Source organism: Bos indicus x Bos taurus, chromosome 10 (genome assembly GCF_003369695.1).
Source record: "Bos indicus x Bos taurus breed Angus x Brahman F1 hybrid chromosome 10, Bos_hybrid_MaternalHap_v2.0, whole genome shotgun sequence".
Lineage (NCBI taxonomy): Eukaryota > Metazoa > Chordata > Mammalia > Artiodactyla > Bovidae > Bos > Bos indicus x Bos taurus.
The window spans coordinates 19,891,450-19,914,565 of record NC_040085.1 but is presented as its reverse complement, the minus strand read 5'-3'; the positions used below and the strand labels follow the sequence as shown (position 1 = coordinate 19,914,565).

Below are 23,116 nucleotides of genomic sequence, written 5' to 3'. Positions count from 1 at the left end.
CCCAGAGCTACTGAAGCCAAAGCCTGAGGGTAAAGCCCAAGCTTCTTACCAAGCTCTTTGGGTGGTAAAAAGTGCCTGAAGAAAGGACTCTTTTCTGGATGCAGTGGCCCAAGGACAGGACATAGGCAGGCAGACACAGTGCCCTGTGTCTCAAGACACCTGTTTATTGGGGACACAACTCTGCGACAGGGATGACAGGAATCGTACCAAAAATAGCGACGTCTACAGGGCCCCTGAAGGGGCTAGAAGGGTGCAGTGCCCCCCACCCCCACCCATTGTACAAAAATAAACTCTCACGCCTATGGACCAGCAAAGACTGGCAGAGCTGCCCCTCAGCAGGAACACTCCTCTCTGCCAGCCCTGGGACCCCGTTCTTTGATCCTCACCCCTGCCACTGCTAAGGCACTGTGACTCTCCCGTGGGCTGGGTGGGTGTCGCCCGCCCACCCTCCTCACGCTCTCTGCCCCTCCACCTCTGGTCCGCCCGGGGCTGGGATATGGGTCCCATGCTGCCCCCTGCTGGCTGCTCTACCCAACTACCTCTACCGCTGCCCCGCTCCGGCGGGGTAAACTAAGCTAACGGCCCCCTAAGAGGGCTCCCTACCTTTCTTGGCCCCCTAGCCCAGCCTCTCCGGATCTCAACAGCCCGGGGCCCTCCTCCCCTTCCTGCGGAGGAGTGGGAGGGGTCTCTCCTGACGGTGCTCGGGCATAGGGCGGGGATGCATCGGCCTGGGGCGGCCTGCGGCCCCGAGCCCTGCGGCTGTGGTGCACTTGTAGGTGCAAGGCCATGAGCTCGGGGGCTCCCGTGGCGAAGGGACAGAAGAGGCATCGGTGGAGGGCACCCCCTGGCCCAGCCTCGCCTCCTGGCCCTGCCCGCAGGGACAGGTCCAGGGGCTCGGCCTCACCGCCTCGCCCGTTGCGCAGGGTCCTCCCGGGGCTGGCGGGCTTCCGACGGGACCCCGGCGCGCCGCCACTCGCGGGAGGCCGGGGGCTCGCTCTGCCCTCTACCCAGGTCGCAGGCTGCGGAGCCGCCTTGGCTCCGGACGACTGGCCCGAACCCCGCTGGGAAGGGGGCGGCGGCTCCGGGGGTGGCCCGGGGCCGGCTCCGCTCTTCTGCTCCCGGTGGTGGCGCTGCAGGTGATACTTGAGCGAGCCGGACTGGGTGCCCGCGTAGTCGCAGTGCGGACACTTGTAGGGGCGCTCGCCTGGAGAGGAGGGGTGCGATGATGCCAAGAGTCACGATCACTGCCCGCCCCTGCCCGCATTTCACTCCATGTACAAGCTTTGGGCAAGGAAAAAAAACCACTGCCGCACCCACCCTTCTGATTTTAATTAAGAGGTGTTTCTCGGAGCTCTCACCCGCACCCCGCACCCCGCTTCCTGACCTCAGCCCCCCCCCATCCCGGAGGTTGCCCCCCTCACCTGTGTGCACGCGCAGGTGCACTTTGAGGTGGTGCGCTGAGCGGAAGGATTTTCCACAAAAGGGGCAGTCCTTGCCGGTGGCCCCCCGGCCCCCTTCAGGCCGGGCCCCTCCAACTAACAGACCATTCTCTTCTGCAATACACGCATTAAAAGAAGTCAGAAGGACCCGTTGCCCTAACTCTATTAGGTCCATGTGCCCCCATACCACCCACAGAACTGCTTCCCCTCCCAGCCCAGGAGGAAACAAAAGGTTTGCGGGAACCTGAGAGGTTCGACTTGCTCTGAGTTGGACTGTGCCCTCAAAGAGTAGTAAAGCCTCTAAGGGAGGAAAACCGAGAAGAGGCAGGTCCTTTTTAAAAGGAGCGGGCAGGAGGGCAGTGGTGGCGTCAGAGTGGGCCACAATGTGGAACACCTTAGAGGAGATCCTTACGTACCCTGCGTGGCGGTGGACCTCGCCTGGGCCCCCGCGGCAGGCGCAGAGTGCCCTGGGGCCTCGCCTGGGCGCGAGGGCAGGGAAGCCAGAGGGCCCACCGCCCTGCTCCGGGCCCAGGTCTCTTCCTCTGCCTCCACCACCTCCTCTTCCTCGTCTGGCTCCTCAGCGCGGTGCCGGCGAGCCCGGGCTGGGAGAGCAGAGGGCAGCGGGCGGAAGCTTCCAAAGCTGCGGCCAGCCCCAGGCTCAGCGCCCTCACCATTGGGCCGCGCCTCGCCAGCTCGTAGGCTCAGGTAGCCCAGGAGGCTCGGAGGCTCACGGCGCTCAGCGGGGGTGGGCGCTGGGGCCAAGAGGAGCGCAGGGCCCAGAGGCTCATAGGCAAGTAGGCCCAGGTCAGGAGGCTGGGGGGCCCGGGCAGGCCCGGAACCAGGCCCCGGAGCACGCAGTGGGCCCAGCTTGCTGGCGTGCACTTTCATGTGGTTCTTTAGGAACCAGGGCTCCTTGAAGCAGCGGCCACAAACAGGACATGCATGATCGAAGGAGGCCTTGTGCTTGCGCATGTGACCCTTGAGAAACCAGGACTGCGTAAAGCTCTGGCCACACACTTGACAGCGGAACTCTGGAGGCGCTGGGGGCTCCTCGGGAGCAGCAGGAGCGGGGGCGGGGGTTGCCTCACTTTCAGGCTCTGGCTCTGGCTCGGGGACCGATCTAGGTTCAGGCTGGGGTGGAGGTTGAGGCTGGGGCGCAGCCGAGGTGGCCGCCAGGGGGCGCTCGGGAGCTCCGTGGGCCGTCAGGCTGTGGTGCAGCAGCTCCTCCTCCTGACTGGAGCCGAAACTGCACAGGCCGCACTTCCAGGGCCTGTGTAGAATGTGCAGGTGGCGTTCGCGCTCCGCCGCGGTGCGAAATTTGCCTTTGCAGAAGGGGCAACGGAAGGCGGACGACGAAGAAGCCTGGGGCCGCGGCAGGCCCTCGGTGGCAGGGGTGGCCTGCAGGCCCCCTGAACTTCGAGGTCTCCCCAGCCGGGCCTCCCGCAGTAGAGCTCGCTCCTCCAACTCCAGCAACAGGCGCGCTGCGGGGCTTCGCGGGCGCTCGGGCTGATGCGTGCGCAGGTGTGAGCGCAGCAGCGCCCGCTGCGCAGCACGGTGGCCACAGTGCGGGCACTGGAAGGCCTGGGCGCCTGGGTGCGCTCGCAGGTGCAAAGCCAGGATAGAGTTGAAGCGGAAGCGCTTCCCGCATACAGGGCAGGGGAAGCGCCGTTCGCCTGCGCGACTCTCAGACCAGCCCACTGCTCCCATCCCTGGAGACCCGGCGCTCACGCCTGGCCCGTTGGAGTAGCGCTGCAGATCCAGTTCGCCGTCGAAAGCCGGGGGCGACGGCGCTAGGTGGCCGACCGGGGCGCGGGGACGTGAGCCCTGTGGAGAAAAATGTGAACAGAGCGAAGGGTAGAGAAGGGAGAGCTGTGGGGGAGACATGGACACGGAGAGCCAGAGGAACCCAAGAGAGGGTGGGTCGGGGCCTGAACCAAGAACACCGGGGGCCCCTCCCACTCACCTCGAGGAAGTTGGGGGATGAATGGGAACTGAGCTTTGGGGACCACGGAAGTAATGGGAGGCCAGAGAGACAGAAAGAGAGGTAGGGAGGGGAGGAAGTATAGTTGCAGGTACTTGTAGGTTCAGGCCAGAGCCTCACTCACCTCCATGGACCCCCTTCACATTCTTTGGTTCTGAGGAGTGTACGGAAGAGGAGGGGGAAAAGCTGCTAGTGAAGGCAACAGGTGCTGAAGAGCTAAAGCAAGAGAGACAGATTTGGAGCAAAGGATGAGCCCTGATTTTCAGCAGTGGAAAAAGTCACCCCTAACCCGAGTCTCTTCCGGAGAGCCCCAAACTCTTAGCACCCTGGAATCTATCCCTTCTCCTTCCTGCCTTACATCCTGAGACAGGAGGAGGCTACTGTCTTCAAAACTTGTACTACTTTATTTGTCCACAAGGCTCCCTGATAACCCAGATTTCTTCCCCCCAAATTTTTCATTTTAAATGCCTTATGCAGAACCACCATCACCACCAACACCACCACGCCCCCCACCCACGTCTCCGCCACCCTGCTGGTGGAAGAGACCATCACAGTAGACTCTTCTCTCATTTAGACTGGGCTGTGCAGTGGGAAAAGCAAACGGGGTCGGCTTGCCATGCTCCTCAGCTATCCAAGTGGGACCAGTTGCTCTCAGACCCCTAACTGACCAGCCAGCCAAACATTCTTCCAGGCTCCATAGTTCTTCCTTCTGCCTTTACCCTGTCTTTCTGTCTTTCCCCCTCATTCTTCCTCCCTCCGCCTGGATTCCTGATCCATTCATTTCCATTCATTACAGAGACTCATTCATGCATGGGAGAGAAACACCTCCCAGCAGCAGAGTCTGGAGACAGACAGAGGGGGAGGGGCATGAAGGGGGAGAGAGCCAGAGGGAAAGGGAATGAAGAGAGAGTTGGGGGAGGAGTGGAAGTTAAGGGGCGCTGCTGGCCTTGGGAAGGGGTTAAAAACTGCAAATACCAGATAGAATTCATCCCCTCGTTTCAAACCTTGGAGCCTGCAGTTTGATGGGGCATCTCAGCCCCTTTGTCCAGGGCTGTTCCGAGGCAGGCTTTCCTCCTCTCTGCAGGGGAGAGGCTCCCTCACACAAGAGGAGGATTACACTGGCTCTGAGCTCAAGAGGCTGGAGTGAGGGACGGGGGGCGGGGCTGGGCCATCTGCACAGATAGGGGCTCAGCACATGCTCTGAGCTGAAAAGGGTTAAAATTCTCCAGGCTAAAATTCCCTGAGCCTGGGATGTGCAAAGCTCCAGTTCTGAGGAAGGAGAAGAGCACTGAGAGGAAGAGGACTTGGGGGTGGGGGTGGGGGGTGAGGATCTCCTGATTCTAAGCTGCAGAGGAGGTTAGCAGGACTTAGAAGCAACCCCAGAATTAAGATTCATGGAAATAGACCTAGGAGAATGACCAGAAGTCATCTAGTCTATCTTTCTTGCTTCCATATACAACTGTATGTGGTCAAAGCTAGACAAATGTGGACCTTACCTGATTTTTTTTTTTTTTTTGGCCTGAGACAGAAAGAATGTTTGAGGTATAAAGAACCTGCTTACAATAGGTATTGTGAAACTGAAATAGGTTACTGAGAAAGAAAAGGATTCAGCATTATTTTGCTTAAGGAATTTTAACAGAAGAGAACTGAGCTAGGGTCAGCCCTGCAAAGAAAAAAGGCTCTGGAGACCTAATGGTGCTTTAATTTTTGACGTTTAGTAGATGGGACAAGACTCTGTGAAGGGTCAGGTACCTGTTACATGTGGAATCTGGGTGATGGGAATTTTATTAACAGGAAATTAATTAACAAAATGTCTTTGTCCAAGGTCACTAAACAACCTCAACCACAACTTTTAATATCTTTATTTCTGCAGCTCCAAATTAAGGCATCCACTCTCATCTTCTGGATCCTCCAAATAAGCCCCTTTCCTGAGACCAAGAGCCTTGTTGAGTTCACTAATATAATGAAAGATGAATTAGTGTAGGACTGAAGGGTACAAGACTACTGTGGGCCCAGTCAGATCATTAATAGCCCTGCAACCTTCAGTAAATCACTTAACTTCCCAGTTTACTCATCTGTAAAATAAGGGGATTAGACTAATTTATACTGATGGTCCCCTCCAGTTCAAAAGTTTTGTGGTTCTGAGTCATAGGACTCTTCTGGACCCCAGAGAGATGTTGAAACAAATGGTCATTCCTTCAGTACCATGGAGAGTGCAGTGGGCTACCAGAGGAGCCTCTTTGGCCACCTCCATACCATAGAGCAATGAAGTGCTAGAGGGGCCACATTTGCCATTTTAGCACCTCACATAAGGCAATGAGAAAAGCCAGAGGATTTTTTAAAATTCTTATCTGGAAACCATAGAGGGGGGAAAAACCAGTGGTACCAGAGGGATTATTTTGGCCTTTTGGATGTCACTGAAAATAGACAGATGTAACAGAAAATAGATGTAACTAGAAGAATTTTAATTAGCTATAAGCAGTGTTCTGACAGTTACAGTTTGTACATCCTGGAATGAGTTACTGAGGCATCATATTTGGGTCCATCACATTCTGTTGCTCTCCTGGGGATTCCCGGAACATCCTGGTGTACAGCCAATCTGGTATATTCAGAGGAAGCAGATGGTGGGGGAGGAGGGGGAGGAGGCTGGGAATACTGCATGGTCATAGCTGACTAACCTATGGGCACATACTCTGATTCTGAGAAGATTCTAGGGCCCTTAAAAGTGCCTATAGGATAGTAAACAAAATACCTCCTGGGAGACTGATCTCATACCAAGGCAAGTAGAGTAGGAATTGGGCAAAGCTTCCTCCCCAAAACAAAACAAAAACACTGCTTTCCACATAGCAGTTTTCCAGGACGGAAATGCAGTGATATACAAGAAGGCTCAAAGTGAAGCTGAATTCCCAGCAGGGAAAGTTTCCCCAGAGGGTAGCCTCAAATCAACAAAACCCACTGAGAGACCCTCCTAGGCTCAAGCAAGATCTCCAGAATCATCTCCTCACCAAAGAGGTCCCAAGAACCTGATCCCACAAGTTTTTCTCAGTAGGAGAAAGCACTGACAGAGCCCCAGAGCCCCAGATTTTATGAAATGACCTGGAACCCAGATCATGCATGCATTGCCCGTGGGCAATAATCAGAGTTTTCTATAGTCAGGCCCTAAACACCAACCACGAGACTTAGCCAGGCAGTAGCACTGACCTACTTCCCACCCTCAGTGGGAATCAAGGGTTATTTTGCCCTTATTTGGGTTCTACAAGGATGTAGGGCCAGGGATAGGGATCCAAAATCTTTCCCAAGCAATAGGCCAATTCCTTTTATGTGCTAGGAGACCTGGTGGGAAAGGGGGTGTGGACCATCAAGGGTTGGTGAGAAGACTCTTAGAAACAACAGGGACAAGTACATAGATGCATCTGCTGTCTGGAGGACCATCAAGATTCTCTCTCAAACTTTGTGTTTCAAAAGCTTTTAGGGTGAAAGTGTAAGGGGCAATGGTCAGGACTTGAAGTATAGGGCCTGAAGGACAGTGACTAGATCTCTGTCTCTGGTCATCTCTAATACTTGATGTTTTCCCCCTCTGAGAATTTTTACGCCTTCCAAGTCCTCTAACATTATGATTAATGCTGTACTAGATGGAGTTGAAAGGGAACTCCTTAGGTGGTCTAGAGTCAAGACCACCTTTAACACATGGACACGCCACTAGTTCACTTTTATGGCCTCCTTTCCATGGTCCTCTGAACTGCACTGCTCAGGTGGCTCCCCCAAAACTGACCTAATAGCACAGCCTGCCCACCTTTTAGATTGAGTTCTTGGTAAAGCCTCCTTCCTTCCATCCTCACTACCCTAAGTGGGGGTTATAGTCCGCAAATGGACAGCAAGAGGTGAGAGGGAAGTACACCTGCTCACCTACAGCCACCCCACCATGGTGAATCTTATCCCAGAGGCATGTCCCAAGTTGACCCCTCTTCTGAAAGTTCCGAAGAACCTGGATCTGGGGGAGCGGCATGCAGCCAGCCCTAAGCCCCCTTAGCTGGAGCTGACCCTAGAAGGGTCAGAGTCTCAGCATCCATATGAACCTCAGTTCTCAGATTAGGGGGTAGGGAGTGGGTAGGAAAGCCTCTGGGAAAATCTCCTTCCCAGAAGTAGGTTGGCAAGTAGGGCAAGACCTTTGATCTTGCACAAGAGGTTCTTCTAGCAGCACCCCTGGCCCCTCCCGGGGAAGATAAACCAGAAGGATGATGGGGGACAGGGTTGGGAGACTGGGAGGCCAAGGCTCAGCTACCCGGGCCCGGAGAACAAAAGCTGAGTTGCAGCCGCCTCCGCCGCTGCCGCCGGCCGAGCTCTTTGTGACACTTTGTTTGGGACGCAGAGAGGGAAGCACCCCCCCATCCTCTCCCCTCCCCCATCCCCCGCTCCCGGAGAGTTTGGGTCCCTTCCCCCTCCTCCTCCATCAGCCCTACCTGGGCCGGGGGGCACTCATCCACTCTGGTTCCCAGTTCGGCCGCCCGGCACCCCCAGGCCCCTCGCGCCCTGCCTTCGGGCCCCTACAAAGACGACCGCCCCCCCCACCCCCGCTGGCCTTTCCCCTTTGGTGTCCGCTTTCCCGACTCCCCCACCTACCCCCCCTCCTTCGAGGCCCCCCTAGCTCTCAGGCTTCCGTGGCCGCCGCCCCCACCCCGCCCCCCCAGGAGCTCTGGGCGAAGTTTGCTTGGGGCCGAGCCGGCGCCCCTCCCCCGCCCCCGCCCCCTGCACCTGCTCCGAGCCGGGCGCGCGTAGCGGGGGCCCCCCCCTCCGGGAGGGGGGGCGGGGGCCGGGGGCGGGGGCCGGGTGGCGGAGGGGGGGCCGGGAGTGGGGGGAGCGGCTACTCACGAGCCCCGGGCGGGCGGCGGCGGAGCGGGCGGCGGCGGCGGCGGCGGCGGCGGGCGGCGGGCCGGCGGCGCGGGCGTCAGCGTTACGTGGGGCCGGGGGAGATGCGCCGGGCCCCGGCCCCCCCGCCCCCGGCCCGGCCCCCGCCCCCTCCCCGGTCCCCCGCCCCCGGCCCCGGCCCGCATTGTGTGCGGCGGGAGGCGGCCCGGCCATTAGCATGCGGGGGGCGGCGCGGCGGGGCTGGGAGCCGCACGGGAGCGGGAGCGGGAGCGGGGCTCTGGCTCCGGGGACAGGGAGCAGGGGACCCCGGGAGCCGCGAGAGGCGGCCGCCAGGGGCGGGGTGCGGGCCGTTTGGAGACTGGGGGCGCTGTCGGAGGAGGGGGGGGGAACGGGGGTGGGGCGCACGGATGATTCCAACAGGAGACTGGAAGAGATTTTGAAAGGTCATCTCGTCCTTCCCCCAGCCTCCAAGCAGGACTGCCCCTCCCACCCTAAACCCGGACATACCAGGGAAGGAGCTGGCTCTGCCGCTCTTTCTGCCCCAACATGCACAGACTCGGGAAGTTCTTCCTGGGGTTTTATCTCAAAGCCTCTCCCTTACAATTTCTGTCTCTCTTTTGGGGGAGGAGGAGGGGCGATTATAGAGATAGTTAATGTCGGCCGTGTAAGAAACATTAAAGTTACTCTTCGGTCCTTTCTGTTCTTGATAAACAATTCCTGCTCCTTCCTCTCGAATTCTATTTTTCCATTCCTTAAGTTACTTTAATGGCTCTTCAATACAACAAATATTTACTGAGTGCTTACTGAGTACCAAGCACTACGCTCAGGGCCGTGGGGGATGAACACAGCAGGGGAATGTGGTACTCTCCCTCGAGGAGATTGTAATCTAGACAGGGACTACAAATTTGTAAATTGGACACTTAGATTTGATCAATATTTCACTGAACGCCTGATCACATATTTAATAGTATACAATCCTTCCAATAACACTTCTATAATTAGTCTGCATTTACAGGTAAGGAAAACAAGGCTATTAGTCTCTTTTCACTGGCCTACCAGTTAAGGGAAACTCAGTGCAAGCCTAACATCTCACATTCTGTCAGGCCATCGCCACAAAATAAAATTAATATACGTAAGGATAGAGGAGAGAGTAGACACAGCAGTTCTCAGGATTCCTTTAAATGTGATTCTCACTGCCCAGGAAAGAAGAGGGGGCACAGTGCTCCAGTGAGTTGGCACAGCACTGAGCAGGGCAGAAGTGGCTCACATAGAAGGCCACTTGCCCCCCAGGACCCTGCCTCCTAGTTCTAACTCCTGGGGTCTTCTGGCTCAGTCTTCTGTCATCAATTAATAATAGCGACTCACATTTATTGAGTGTGTATGAGCCAGGTGCTGAACTGAATTGGTTCATATGCATTTTCTCTTTTAATACTTAAGGCAACCCCTTGAGATTGGTATTAATTTGCCTTTAATGATAAGAAAACAGAGATTAAGTAACTTGCCCAAGGTCACCTGGATTGCTCTGGGATTTGAACATAGATCTGGTTACCTCCAGAAGTCAGGCTTGCAGCAAGGTGGGCTTTTCCTATTTTTGATCTACAGAATATATATTTGGGCCTAGGTGATGCTGCTTCTTTATTGCTGTTCAGTAGCTAAGTCGTGTGCGACTCTTTGCAACCCAAGTGCTGTAATATATGGGCATCAGGTATATCAGTATAAATTAATCAGCATCATTAATGGTTATTATGTACCCACCCTGAGTAAACAACCCTTCCCAGTCATATTACTGTCCCCCTTTTAATCACTCAGTTTCAACAAACTGAGGTTCAAATTGGTAGAATAATGTATCCAAGGCCACACAGCTGGGAAAGTGTCAGAGCTTGCCTGGCTTCAAGGCAACTTCTGTCCCTCAAAAATATTAATTGTTGCAATAGTGTCCTTTCCAAGACTGACCATTTAAGGACCATCTTCTAACATGTCTAACTACAGGTTATCACTGAGTCAAAAACAATCCCTACTATAAATAGAGCTCTCCATCCACTTAGTCAGTGCCCAATCCAGAGTAAATCCTTCAAGAAAGGAATGAGAGAGGAGAAATTGTCCAGAAAGTGAGAGATAAGAAGCCAGGTCTTGGCTGGTCTTGGGACAAATCTTCAAGTGGTAATGATGGGACTAATCCAGAGAGTGAGGTGGGATTTCCCTATGGAATGGCAAGTAAGTTAAGGAGGAAGCCCCCTAAAAAAAGGAAAAAAATTAGGTGGAAATGGGACATTGGAGCCCAGGGTGATAGTATCCATGTGGATAAGGTGAGTGATCAGAAGAGGCACAAAGGATGGGCAGAGACGGGGTCAACAGGAAATGGGAACAGAATGAGATAGGGCGAGGTGTCTTGTAGAGTGAACTGAGGCTGGTGTCTACCCACCGCCACTCCCTGGATCCATAAGCCCTCATAGGGACCTTTGCCCCACCACACCTCAGCCTTGATAGCCTGTCTCCGCCAGGACAAGTTTGTCATCTGCTCTGAGCTACCAGGGGCCCTGCCAGGAGCTCCAGGCCCGATTGGGACCCATCCCTTTGGAGCAGCTGCTTCAAGACTAGGTAGGTGTAAGGACTCTAAACCTCAACTTCCTGGATATTGAAAGTGGGCAGAGGGGCAGCTGAAAGAGATGTTGCTGTATGTCCTGTCTTCTGATGGGTGTCATAATGCATTTTTCCCAGGCTAGAAATCACGGAGCTCTAGTGGTCAAGGGAGCCATGGAGGACAGAGCTGGTCAGCAAGAGAGACCTAGCCTTCGTTTGGAAAAGCTACAGCACTGGGCCAGGCACAGGCAGAGTGGGCGCCTCCTGGTGCTGGCGGTGAGGCCAAGCTGCCCCACCCCGACCTTCAGCATGTTAACTTGTACCCCCAATTCAGTTCTACACATGTTTTGTAAGCACCTATCACGTGCCTGAAACTGTGCTAGGTTCTGAGTGGGAGGAGGGTGGAGGAAATATAGAATAAACAAGGGAAGACCCTTAATCTCCAAGTAGATTCTCCATATGGGGAAAACACACAGGTAAGTAACTGAACTACAACATGAGGCAGAAAAAAATTAAATGATATCTCCTTCTCCTTATGACCCTTGGTTGACTACTCTCTGGCACTATGATTCCTCCCAATCGCTGATCTCTGGAAGAGGCAAGGATTGGGAGGAAGGGAATTCCTGACAGTTTCCCTTTAACTACACTGCATCTGGCCTCCAGGTGAGCCAGCTATGGCTGGCAGTGGCTGTGGTGCCCTTTGCTGTCTCAGTAGCCTGCCTGAACTCTGCTTGTCACATGACCACAGCACTGCCACTTGGGCCTGGCATACTGGTAAGAACTACCACGTGGGAGGGTAGAAGGAAGGGCCCCTCCCTAACAAGCCAAACCTCACCACTTGCCTTTCTCATCATTCAGGGTCTCCTCACTGGGATTGTTACTCTTGAGCTGCGCAGAGCACCCCGTCTCTGGAAGGTGAGAGGGGAAAAGAATGTAGTACTATTATCCCACCCCCTGAAACACATACACACATGCACATCTCAGTCTAGGAAGTGAATTTCTCACTGTTGACTAACTGTGTCAGCTCTCTGCCCATGACTGGCCTAAAACCCTGAGGGGGTAAAATAAGAAAGTTTAAAGGGCTGATGGTCTTGTTTGGAGGTGGAGGAATAGGAGCTGAGTTTTGTTTTCAGCTAGGCTACAGGTGGGGCTTGAGGTTCCAATGAGTCCCCTAGGCTGGCAGGACTCAACTGGCTCACTGGCAGGTGCGCGCCATGATGATATTCAACACCTTTAATCTGATCTCGGGCTTCATCGCATTGGTGGTCGAGGTGATGAAGACAGCCTTGATGTCTGCCCCAACTGTCCCCTCTGAGGTACAAGTAAATAAAGAAGAATGTGGGAGGATGTGGAGGCGAGAGGAGGGGAAAGGACAAGGGCAGATAGGTGCAGGGTCCCCTGCAGCATACCCTCAGCCCCATCTACCTACAGCTAGCCGGCTTGCTGGTGCTGGAGCTCAGCGCTGAGGCCTTCACCCTAGGGGGAGTGCTGGTCTCAGCATATTCCCTGTTCCTGCTGAGCCAGAGGAAGCCAAGATGCTGCAGAAGCCAGAGTCTGCGCTACCAGGAGCTACAGGAGGTATTGAGGGTGGGGAGGAAGCAGAGAGCTAGAAACTTTTTTCACTGGCTCTTCTGGTCAATGGTACTTAAGGGAAAACAATGGGGCAGGGCAGGAGAGGTTGTTAAACTGAAACTTATTCGTTTTCTGGCTTTGGACATGTCTCTCCTAGTGATGGCTAGGAGACTCAGACGGTAAAGCAGTGCGGGAGACCAGGGTTTGATCCCTGGGTTGGGAAGATCCCTTGGAGAAGGAAATGGCAACCCATTCCAGTACTCTTGCCTGGAAAATTCCATGGACTGAGGAGCCTGGTAGGCTACAGTCCATGGGGTCTGCAAAGAGTCGCACTGGACTGCAACTTCACTTTCCCTTTCTCCTAGTGATGGGCAACAGGAAACTGAGTATCTAAATGGTTGGGGCTAGAAATGTGGGAGAGCATTAGGAATGTGACTAAATATTGGAAGGACTGTGCGAACATGAGGGAAAAAATCGGAGAGGAGGAAGCTGCGTCTCTCTGGGATTCCTCCTTTCTCACCCTTGATGTTTGCTCACCTCACAACTGTCTGGTTTTCAGGGCCTCTCAGAGTTGGAGGAAGTTCCTGAGTTGGAGACTGGTCCCACAGTGGCTAGCACAGCAAAGAGAACAAATCAGTGAGCTGGCAAGTGGAAGCAGACATGTGCTGCTCTCCTACCCCACGGGAACATTCTCCAGACTCTCCTGCACAGCATCCCCCTGAACTCAAACTAGATGGAGTCCCCTGAGACATACATGAAGTCTGGTGGAGTGCCTTCAATTCTCCCTCTGACTAGGCCCCTTGCTTTACCCTTCCCTGCTGGGGAAAGCAATACCTAGAGTGAGTCTGCCATCACCTCACAGCCCTGAGAATCTGACTGCCTGCAAGATAAGATATCCTTAAACTAACTTTCAGCTAGATCCATTTCCTCCCTTCCATTCTTACCCATTGCCTCCCCAGCTTCACATCTGCCTCATCTCACTGTTTCCAAGATTTCCACCTTTCACAATCCCATTCACTCCAAACCCGGGTTCCTGTACACGCCCACTCTCTGAAATCAATTCACCACTGGTGCTTCCGTTCTCTCACTTCGATCTGGTGCCTTTCTAGTCTAGCGGAAACTACAAATCCCAGGATGCCTCGCCGCCCTGTGGCCTGCTGGGAAATAAAGAGCCTTCCCTTCTGTGGTGGGGGCGCTGTGCATCTGCTGAGTGACGCGAGGCGCTGGAAATATGGGCCTAGACGAGCGTTTCCTCGGACGTGACCACTGGCCCCGCGTGCAGGGAGGAGCTGGGCGGGCAGTGCTACGCGGGGGCGCCACCACCCCAACCTCGGTAACTAAGAACTGACTGGGGTTCTATATTCCTCCATCTGGTAGCTTCGGAGACCGGCTGGGGTTGAGGGCTGCCCCTCGGCAGAGCTGGGGTTTCCCAGATGCTGTTGCCGTGCCCCCTCCCACAGTGCCCAGGTCCAAAGTCCTGAGACTTGGAGCGCGCGCGAGAAAGGGGTTGGAGATGATGAGTCAGAAGCCCAGGGCCCTTCTCATCCCCCTCCCCCGGGGCCTAGGCGCCTGAGGAGGACGGACTGGCTGGGCAGACGGTGTGGACAGGGCAGGAAGAGGGAGGGACACGGCGACCCAACCTAAGATTTTCCCGCCTCTTGTGAGCTAGCCGGTGTAATGATCCCGCGTTGCAGCCACCCTTTCTCTCCAAGGCGGGAGCGGGACTGCGCAGGCTCAGCCTCTCGGCAGCCCTGCCGACCTTTGATCCCAGCTGCGGCGCGCTTGCAGAAGCTCTGGTTGTGCTCAACCCCCACCGTTTATGACCTTTGCAAGTGTGCAAAAATGGCAAGTTCAGGTGGGCTTGAGAAAAGCCCAGGAAAACGAGGGCACCCCGTAGCACCAACCCGACAGCTTGCTAGCCGCTAGAGAAACTAGAACTGACCAGAGCTGCAATACTAAAAACTCACCCCAAATTCACATAGTGCCGGGATGGGTGTGCGCTTCACACTCATTTTTGTTCCCACTTGAGAAGGCTGCTTCTCCAGGCTTAACCAAGCCCAGGCACCAGTGAGGAAAGAGCGCAGCCTGGCTGCATTGCCCTTACATTGCAGTGGCGCCAGCTGTTTGTGACACCTTGGGAGTGGTAATAGTTGCCCTATGACAAGATTGTGTGAGTATTAGTGGGTGGGGACAGTTCTGGGATTAGGCTCTGGAATGAGAAAACAAAATCTCCCCCGCCCCCCTCCCCGTCTAAATACCAGAATAATGGAGAGCTCATCTGTGAAGTACTCAAAATAATTTTCCTCAAAATCAGAAGGTGGTGGTAGCTGAAGAAGCTAGGAATGAAAGTCAACAATTCATTCTTAACTGTCTTCCACATAGGAGCAACAAGTTTTAGTCATATGATCAGATATCTAAGAATTGCATTTTAATTCTTGGAAAAGTTCAGTTACCATGCAGATGAACCTTGTATCAGGTTAGGCTAGGTTATGCTGTGGTAACAATGCCAAAATCTCAATGGTCTAAAACCACAAAGGTTTACTCTCTGGCAGGGTGCTCTGCTCCTTGTAAATTATTCAGGTACCCAAGTCCATGGACCACCACCATTTGGAGATCCTACCACGTCAGTTCAATTCAGTTCAGTCGCTTAATCGTGTCGGACTCTTCGCGACCCCATGAATCACAGCATGCCGGGCCTCCCTGTCCATCACCAACTCCCGGAGTTTACCCAAACTCATGTCCATCGAGTCAGTGATGCCATCCAGCCATCTCATCCTCTGTCGTCCCCTTCTCCTCCTGCCCCCAATCGTTCCCAGCATCAGGGTCTTTTCCAATGAGTCAACTCTTCTCATGAGGCCAAAGTATTGGAGTTTCAGCTTTAGCATGAGTCCTTCCAAAGAACACCCAGGACTGATCTCTTTTAGGATGGACTGGTTGGATTTCCTTGCAGTCCAAGGGACTCTCAAGAGTCTTCTCCAACACCGAAGTTGAGAAGCATCAATTCTTTGGTCCTCAGCTTTCTTCACAGTCCAACTCTCACATTCATACATGACCACTGGAAAAACCATAGCCTTGACTAGACAGACCTTTGTTGGCAAAGTAATGTCTCTGCTTTTGAATATGCTATCTAGGTTGGTCATAACTTTCCTTCCAAAGAGTAAGCGTCTTTTAATTTCATGGCTGCAGTCACCATCTGCAGTGATTTTGGAGCCCCCAAAAATGAAGTCTGACACTGTTTCCACTGTTTCCCCATCTATTTCCCATGAAGTGATGGGACCGGATGCCATGATCTTCGTTTTCTGAATGTTGAGCTTTCAGCCAACTTTTTCACTCTCCTCTTTCACTTTCATCAAGAGGCTTTTTAGTTCCTCTTCACTTTCTGCCATAAGGGTGGTGTCATCTGCATATCTGAGGTTATTGATATTTCTCCCAGCAATCTTGATTCCAGCTTGTGTTTCTTCCAGCCCAGCATTTCTCATGATGTACTCTGCATAGAAGTTAAATAAGCAGGGTGACAATGTACAGCCTTGACGTACTCCTTTTCCTATTTGGAACCAGTCTGTTGTTCCATGACCAGTTCTGACTGTTGCTTCCTGTCCTGCATACAGGTTTCTCAAGAGGCAGGTCAGGTGGTCTGGTATTCCCATCTCTTTCAGAATTTTCCACAGTTTATTGTGATCCACACAATCAAAGGCTTTGGCATAGTCAATAAAGCAGAAATAGATGTTTTTCTGGAACTCTCTTGCTTTTTTGGTGATCCAGCAGATGTTGGCAATTTGATCTCTGGTTCCTCTGCCTTTTCTAAAACCAGCTTGAACATCTGGAAGTTCATGGTTCACGTGTTGCTGAAGCCTGGCTTGGAGAATTTTGAGCATTACTTTACTAGCGTGTGAGATGAGTGCAATTGTGTGGTAGTTTGAGCATTCTTTGGCATTGCCTTTCTTTGGGATTGGAATGAAAACTGACCTTTTCCAGTCCTGTGGCCACTGCTGAGTTTTCCAAATTTGCTGGCATATTGAGTGCAGCACTTTCACAGCATCATCTTTCAGGATTTGAAATAGCTCCACTGAAATTCCATCACCTTCACTAGCTTTGTTCATCGTGATGCTTTCTAAGGCCCACTTGACTTCACATTCCAGGATATCTGGCTCTAGGTGCGTGATCACACCATCATGATTACCTGGGTCATGAAGATCTTTTTGTACAGTTCTTCTGTGTATTCTTGCCATCTCTTAATATCTTCTGCTTCTGTTAGGTCCATACTATTTCTGTCCTTTATCGAGCCCATCTTTGCATGAAGTGTTCCCTTGGTAGCTCTAATTTTCTTGAAGAGATCTCTAGTTTTTCCCATTCTGTTGTTTTCCTCTATTTCTTTGCATTGATCACTGAGGAAGGCTTTCTTATCTCTCCCTGCTATTCTTTGGAACTCTGCATTCAGATGTTTATATCTTTCCTTTTCTCCTTTGATTTTCGCTTCTCTTCTTTTCACAGCTATTTGTAAGTTCTCCTCAGACAGCCATTTTGCTTTTTTGCATTTCTTTTCCATGGGGATGTTCTTGATCCCTGTCTCCTGTACAGTGTCACGAACCTCCGTCCATAGTTCATCAGGCACTCTGTCTATCAGATCTAGTCCCTTAAATCTATTTCTCACTTCCACTGTATAATCATAAAGGATTTGATTTAGGTCATACCTGAATGGTCTAGTGGTTTTCCCCACTTTCTTCAATTTCAGTCTGAATTTGGCGATAAGGAGTTCATGATCTGAGCCACAGTCAGCTCCCGGTCTTGTTTTTGCTGACTGTATAGAGCTTCTCCATCTTTGGCTGCAAAGAATACAATCAATCTGATTTCGGTGTTGACCATCTGGTGATGTCCATGTGTAGAGTCTTCTCTTGTGTTGTTGGAAGAGGGTGTTTGTTATGACCAGTGCGTTCTCTTGGCAAAACTCTATTAGCCTTTGCCCTGCTTCATTCTGTATGCCAAGGCCAAATTTGCCTGTTACTCCAGGTGTTTCTTTACTTCCTACTTTTGCATTCCAATCCCCTATAGTGAAAAGGACATCTTTTTGGGGTGTTAGTTCTAAAAGGTCTTGTAGGTTTTCATAGAACCGTTCAGCTTCTTCAGTGTTACTGGTTGAGGCATAGGCTTGGATTACCGTGATATTGAATGGTTTGCCTTGGAAACGAACAGAGATCATTCTGTCGTTTTTGAGATTGCATCCAAGTACTGCATTTCAGACTCTTTTGTTGACCATGATGTCTACTCCATTTCTTCTGAGGGATTCCTGCCCACAGTAGTAGATATAGTGGTCATCTGAGTTAAATTCACCCATTCCAGTCCATTTTAGTTCGCTGATTCCTAGAATGTCAACGTTCACTTTTGCCATCTCCTGTTTGACCACTTCCAATTTGCCTTGATTCATGGACCTAACATTCCAGGTTCCTATGCAATATTGCTCTATACAGCATCGGACCTTGCTTCTATCACAGGTCACATCCATGACTGGGTATTGTTTTTGCTTTGGCTCCATCCCTTCATTCTTTCTGGAGTTATTTCTCCACTGATCTCTAGTAGCATATTGGGCACTTACCAACTTGGGGAGTTCCTCTTTCAGTATCCTATCATTTTGCCTTTTCATACTGTTCATGGGGTTCCCAAGGCAAGAATACTGAAGTGGTTTGCCATTCCCTTCTCCAGTGGACCAGATTCTGTCAGACTCTCCACCATGACCCGTCCATCTTGGGTGGCCCCACAGGGCATGGCTTAGTTTCACTGAGTTAGACAAGGCTGTGGTCTGTGTGATCAGACTGACCAGTTTTCTGTGATTATGGTTTCAGTGTGTCTGCCCTCTGATGCCCTCTTGCAACACCTACTGTCTCACTTGGGTTTCTCTTACCTTGGACGTTGGGTATCTCTTCACGGCTGCTCCAGCAAAGCGCAGCTGCTGCTCCTTACCTTGGATGAGGTCGCCCCTCCTGACCTTGAACATGGAGTAGCTCCTCTCGGCCTTCCTGCGCCTGTGCAGCTGCTGCTCCTTGGACGTGTGGTTGCTCCTCTCGGCCGCCACCCCTGACCTCGGATGTGGGGTAGCTCCTCTCGGCCACTCCTGCACCATCGCAGCCTGGTGCTCTCTACCATGTCACCATGAGACTAATCCCCCCTCCCCCGATCTCCAGCCCCTTCCCAAGTTGTGAAGTAAACATGAAGAATTGTTCAGGTTCTTAAATGCTTCTGCCTCAAAGGGATACATATCACTTTCACACACACTTCATTGAGGAAAACAAGTCATATAGCCGCACCCAACTTCAGAATGGTTAGAAAGGCAATCTTCATATGCCTGAAAGGGGAGTGGACATAGTTCACTGAAAGAGGAGGAGGTAATCATTTGCAAGGATTCTTGAACAACTAAACAGTGGGAATTCATCCATTCCAACAGTTATACCTGTATTTACTTCTCTGGTTTTGATACATGAACCACTAAAATGTAGTTCTTTTTTTTTCTTTGTCCATGTCACATGCCTCGCAGGATCTTAGTTCCCTGACCAGGGATGGAACCCATGCCCCCTACAGTTGGAGACATGAAGGGGACACGCCAGGCCTCCCTGTACATCACCAACTCCCGGAGTTCACTCAGACTCACGTCCATCGAGTCAGTGATGCCATCCAGCCATCTCATCTTCTGTCGTCCCCTTCTCCTGCCCCCAATCCCTCCCAGCATCAGGGTCTTTTCCAATGAGTCAACTTTTTGCATGAGGTGACCAAAGTACTGGAGTTTCAGCTTTAGCCTCATTTCTTCCAAAGAAATCCCAGGACTGGTCTCATTTAAGATGGACTGGTTGGATCTCCTTGAAGTCCAAGGGACTCTCAAGAGTCTTTTCCAACACCACAGTTCAAAAGCATCAATTCTTCGGCACTCAGCTTTCTTCACAGTCCAACTCTCACATCCATACATGACTACTGGAAAAACCATAGCCTTGATTAGACAGACCTTTGTTGGCAAAGTAATGTCTCTGCTTTTGAATATACTATCTAGGTCGGTCATAACTTTCCTTCTAAGGAGTAAGCATCTTTTAATTTCATGGCTGCAATCACCATCTGCAGTGATTTTGGAGCCCCAAAAAATAAAGTGTGACACTGTTTCCACTGTTTCCCCATCTATTTCCCATGAAGTGATGGGACCAGATGCCATGATCTTCATTTTCTGAATGTTGAGCTTTTTCACCCTCCTCTTTCACTTTCATCAAGAGGCTTTTTAGTTCCTCTTCACTTTCTGCCATAAGGGTGGTGTCATCTGCATATCTGAGGTTATTAATATTTCTCCCGGCAATGTTGAAGTTCTTAATAGAAACTTAATAGTTCCCCCTGCCAAGAATAATAAGATTGGGACTCAGAAAATCTAGACTTTGGTTTTGATGTGGAAGTTTGGGCAAATCAGACCTCTCTGAAATGCATTTTGCTTAAATGGAGATTATAATATTTACTCTCGCTACCTTACTGGAGGAGTAATGCTCAAAATTCTCCAAGCCAGGCTTCAGCAACACGTGAACCATGAACTTCCAGATGTTCAAGCTGGTTTTGGAAAAGGCAGAGGAACCAGAGATCAAATTGCCAACATCCGCTGGATCATCGAAAAAGCAAGAGAGTTCCAGAGAAACATCTATTTCTGCTTTATTGACTATGCCAAAGCCTTTGATTGTGTGGATCACAATAAACTGTGGAAAATTCTGAAAGAGATGGGAATACCAGACCACCTGACCTGCCTCTTGAGAAACCTGTATGCAGGTCAGGAAGTAACAGTTAGAACTGGTCATGGAACAACAGACTGGTTCCAAATAGGAAAAGGAGTATGTCAAGGTTGTATATTGTCACCCTGCTTATTTAACTTCTATGCAGAGTACATCATGAGAAACGCTGGGCTGGAAGAAACACAAGCTGGAATCAAGATTGCTGGGAGAAATATCAATAACCTCAGATATGCAGATGACACCACCCTTATGTCAGAAAGTGAAAAGGAACTAAAAAGCCTCTTGATGAAAGTGAAAGAGGAGAGTGAAAAAGCTCAACATTCAGAAAATGAAGATCATGGTATCTGGTCCCATCACTTCATGGGAAATAGATGGGGAAACAGTGGAAACAGTGTCAGACTTTATTTTTGGGGGCTCCAAAATCACTGCAGATGGTGACTGCAGCCATGAAATTAAAAGGTGCTTACTCTTTGGAAGGAAAGTTATGACCAACCTAGATAGCATATTGAAAAGCAGAGACATTACTTTGCCAACAAAGGTCCATCTAGTCAAGGCTTTGGTTTTTCCAGTAGTCATGTATGGATGTGAGAGTTGGACTGTGAAGAAAGCTGAGTGCCGAAGAATTGATGCTTTTGAACTGTGGTGTTGGAGAAGACTCTTGAGAGTCCCTTGGACTGCAAGGAAATCCAACCAGTCCATTCTGAAGGAGACCAGTCCTGGGATTTCTTTGGAAAGAATGATGCTAAAGCTGAAACTCCAGTACTTTGGCCACCTTATGTGAAGAGTTGACTCATTGGAAAAGACTCTGATGCTGGGAGGGATTGGGGGCAGGAGGAGAAGGGGACGACAGAGGATGAGATGGATGGATGGCATCACGGAGTCAATGGACGTCAGTCTGAGTGAACGGGAGTTGGTGATGGACAGGGAGGCCTGGTGTGCTGCAATTCATGGGGTCTCAAAGAGTCGGACATGACTGAGCAACTGAACTGAACTGACTGAAGGCTCAAATAAATCACACATGAGAAAACAAAAAAAACTTTAAAACTATAAAGCACTTCAGAGATTGAAAATAAATTGCCTATAGAAATGAGAAATGGTGTAAATAAGTGAAGCAGATTAGGCATGAGTTAATAGGGAGTGATGGGAACTATGGCAAACTAGAAAGCCCACATTTTGTTTAAAGACTAACCCTACTCAACTCTACCCAATTATTGGCATGTGGGACTGTGGGCTTAGTATTGCCATTGTTCCAATTTTTCTATAATAGTCAAAAATTCTGACTTTTAAAATGTAAAATCTTCTGATTTTAAAATATTAACAACTGATTTTCTTAAAACTGAGTACCAGATTTGGTCCATAGTCCTTCAATTATTATCTCTCCTTTATATACACATATGGTAGAAATTTAGAGTTTAGATGTACAATATGGTTTTTGTAGGCCATCAAAGCCTTTTATAAAATTCAAGAGTCCTGTAGAGATTTAACATTAGGTTCTCAAAACCATTTTTTAAGAATCATATCCCTCTCATATTGATTTTCAGGGAAGGGTATTTTGCCCCACAGGGATTACTTGGCAATTTTTGGTAGTGACAGCTTTTGGTAGTGACAGTGGGGGTGGGGTGGGGAAGACTATGTAGGCAAAAGAGTATTAAGAGGATAAATTGGAAGATCAGAGATTTAGTCCCAGTGCTACTGTTGCCCCTTTCCTGTGCATTGTCCTCTGCAAGCTGCAAGTAAAGACTGTGAGACTTGTCCTGTGGTCCTCATTATCCCCCCACCCTTCCCGGCATACTGCCTACTGCCAGAGTTACTAGCTGCTCCATGAAAGCATTCTGCTTTGCTCAATGCTTCCCAGCAACCATTGTATCTGTCCCTTCATCAGTTTGGCAGCCGCTATAGAAGTCACTCATGTTTTACTTGAATTGCTGCCCATTGGAACTTCACAGAAAGAAGTGACTGTGACAAGGTTCCTGCTGACGTCAGTTTTAAAGGCCTTGACCCCATCCCCTGCTTTAAGCATTTGAGAAATATGTGGCTTCATATGCGACTGAATTCTGAGGTGGTTGGGAAATTCTCCGTGTTGATGAATTTTACCCTGATTTTTTTGAAATTCAGTCATTTATTCTGACCTCAAATACATGATTGTAGACAACAGACATTTCCCAAATGAAGTATCAGCTTTTGCAGACGGTTCGGGTTTTGTGTCCTGGGCTTTGTCCTCTGCTGCCATCTTGTGGCCTCTTTGCTGCCGGGGTTGAGGTCTCACAAAGGGCCTTGCCTCCAGGTAATGGCGTGTGTCAGTGGCTTATGGCTTAGTTGGAGAAGGACTCTCTGCTCACTGTTGGGTACGCGCCAAATCCCTCCCCTGCTATGAGTCCACCTGGGCCATGACGCACGCCAAGCGCGTAGCAAGTAGGCTGGAGGCACAGGGCCCTTCTGGGTCATTCCCAGCCCTTGGGCCTCCATGTGTTATGCAATCCTGGACTCAAGCCAGAAAATCAGTAAACTCAACTACCCAGGAGTAATCGGAGCTGACCTCGCTTGCTTGGCCCAGTGAATGCCCTGCAGCCTCTCTCTACTCACCGTCAGGGCTGAGTTATTCTTTATCTTAGTGAGAAGAGATGATTACCTCATCAGGATTTTGTTTTACTGTCTAGGCCCATTTTGGTTTGCTCTGTGTACACACCGTTGCTTCTTGGCTTGTCCAGCCAGTACTGCTACAAGTTCAATGTTTAATTGCTGGATTGAGCAGGACAGTGGCAGTGTGTGTCACTGTTAAGCAGTGTTTCCTATAAGGATGACAGGATCTGAGCACTGTAGTGATCAGAGGTCCATGCCCAAGGCACAGGGAATCTAGGAGACTGCCCTTGTAGCTGGGCTGTTGGTGACTGAGCAGCAAGTGACTCGTTCTGGAGGAAAGGCAGGAAAACTTC

At 51.0% G+C, this 23,116-nt stretch overlaps 2 protein-coding genes across 7 annotated transcripts; one reads left to right on the top strand and one right to left on the bottom strand.

The window, feature by feature from the left end:
• Positions 1–134: 134 nt before the first annotated feature.
• On the bottom strand, positions 135–14,510 carry ZNF219 (zinc finger protein 219). 5 transcript variants are annotated; one of them, XM_027553379.1, is made up of 6 exons: positions 14,406–14,510; positions 12,976–13,049; positions 3,545–3,636; positions 1,856–3,263; positions 1,422–1,553; positions 135–1,204 (listed from the first exon to the last, which is right to left on the bottom strand). In XM_027553379.1, exons 3-6 carry the CDS (start codon positions 3,548–3,550, stop codon positions 600–602), a joined length of 2,151 nt encoding a protein of 716 aa, XP_027409180.1. In that variant the 5' UTR covers positions 3,551–3,636; positions 12,976–13,049; positions 14,406–14,510; the 3' UTR covers positions 135–599. The 5 variants fall into 5 exon arrangements, with proteins under 5 accessions (XP_027409180.1, XP_027409181.1, XP_027409183.1 ...); XM_027553380.1 differs by lacking the exons at positions 12,976–13,049; positions 14,406–14,510 and adding an exon at positions 7,881–7,969; XM_027553382.1 differs by lacking the exons at positions 12,976–13,049; positions 14,406–14,510 and adding an exon at positions 4,425–7,787.
• TMEM253 (transmembrane protein 253) lies at positions 8,988–13,620 on the top strand. 2 transcript variants are annotated; one of them, XM_027553395.1, is made up of 7 exons: positions 8,988–10,884; positions 11,005–11,142; positions 11,530–11,640; positions 11,725–11,781; positions 12,072–12,182; positions 12,298–12,444; positions 12,998–13,620. In XM_027553395.1, exons 2-7 carry the CDS (start codon positions 11,041–11,043, stop codon positions 13,076–13,078), a joined length of 609 nt encoding a protein of 202 aa, XP_027409196.1. In that variant the 5' UTR covers positions 8,988–10,884; positions 11,005–11,040; the 3' UTR covers positions 13,079–13,620. The 2 variants fall into 2 exon arrangements, with proteins under 2 accessions (XP_027409196.1, XP_027409195.1); XM_027553394.1 differs by lacking the exon at positions 8,988–10,884 and having other exon boundaries at positions 10,906–11,142.
• Positions 14,511–23,116: the final 8,606 nt, after the last annotated feature.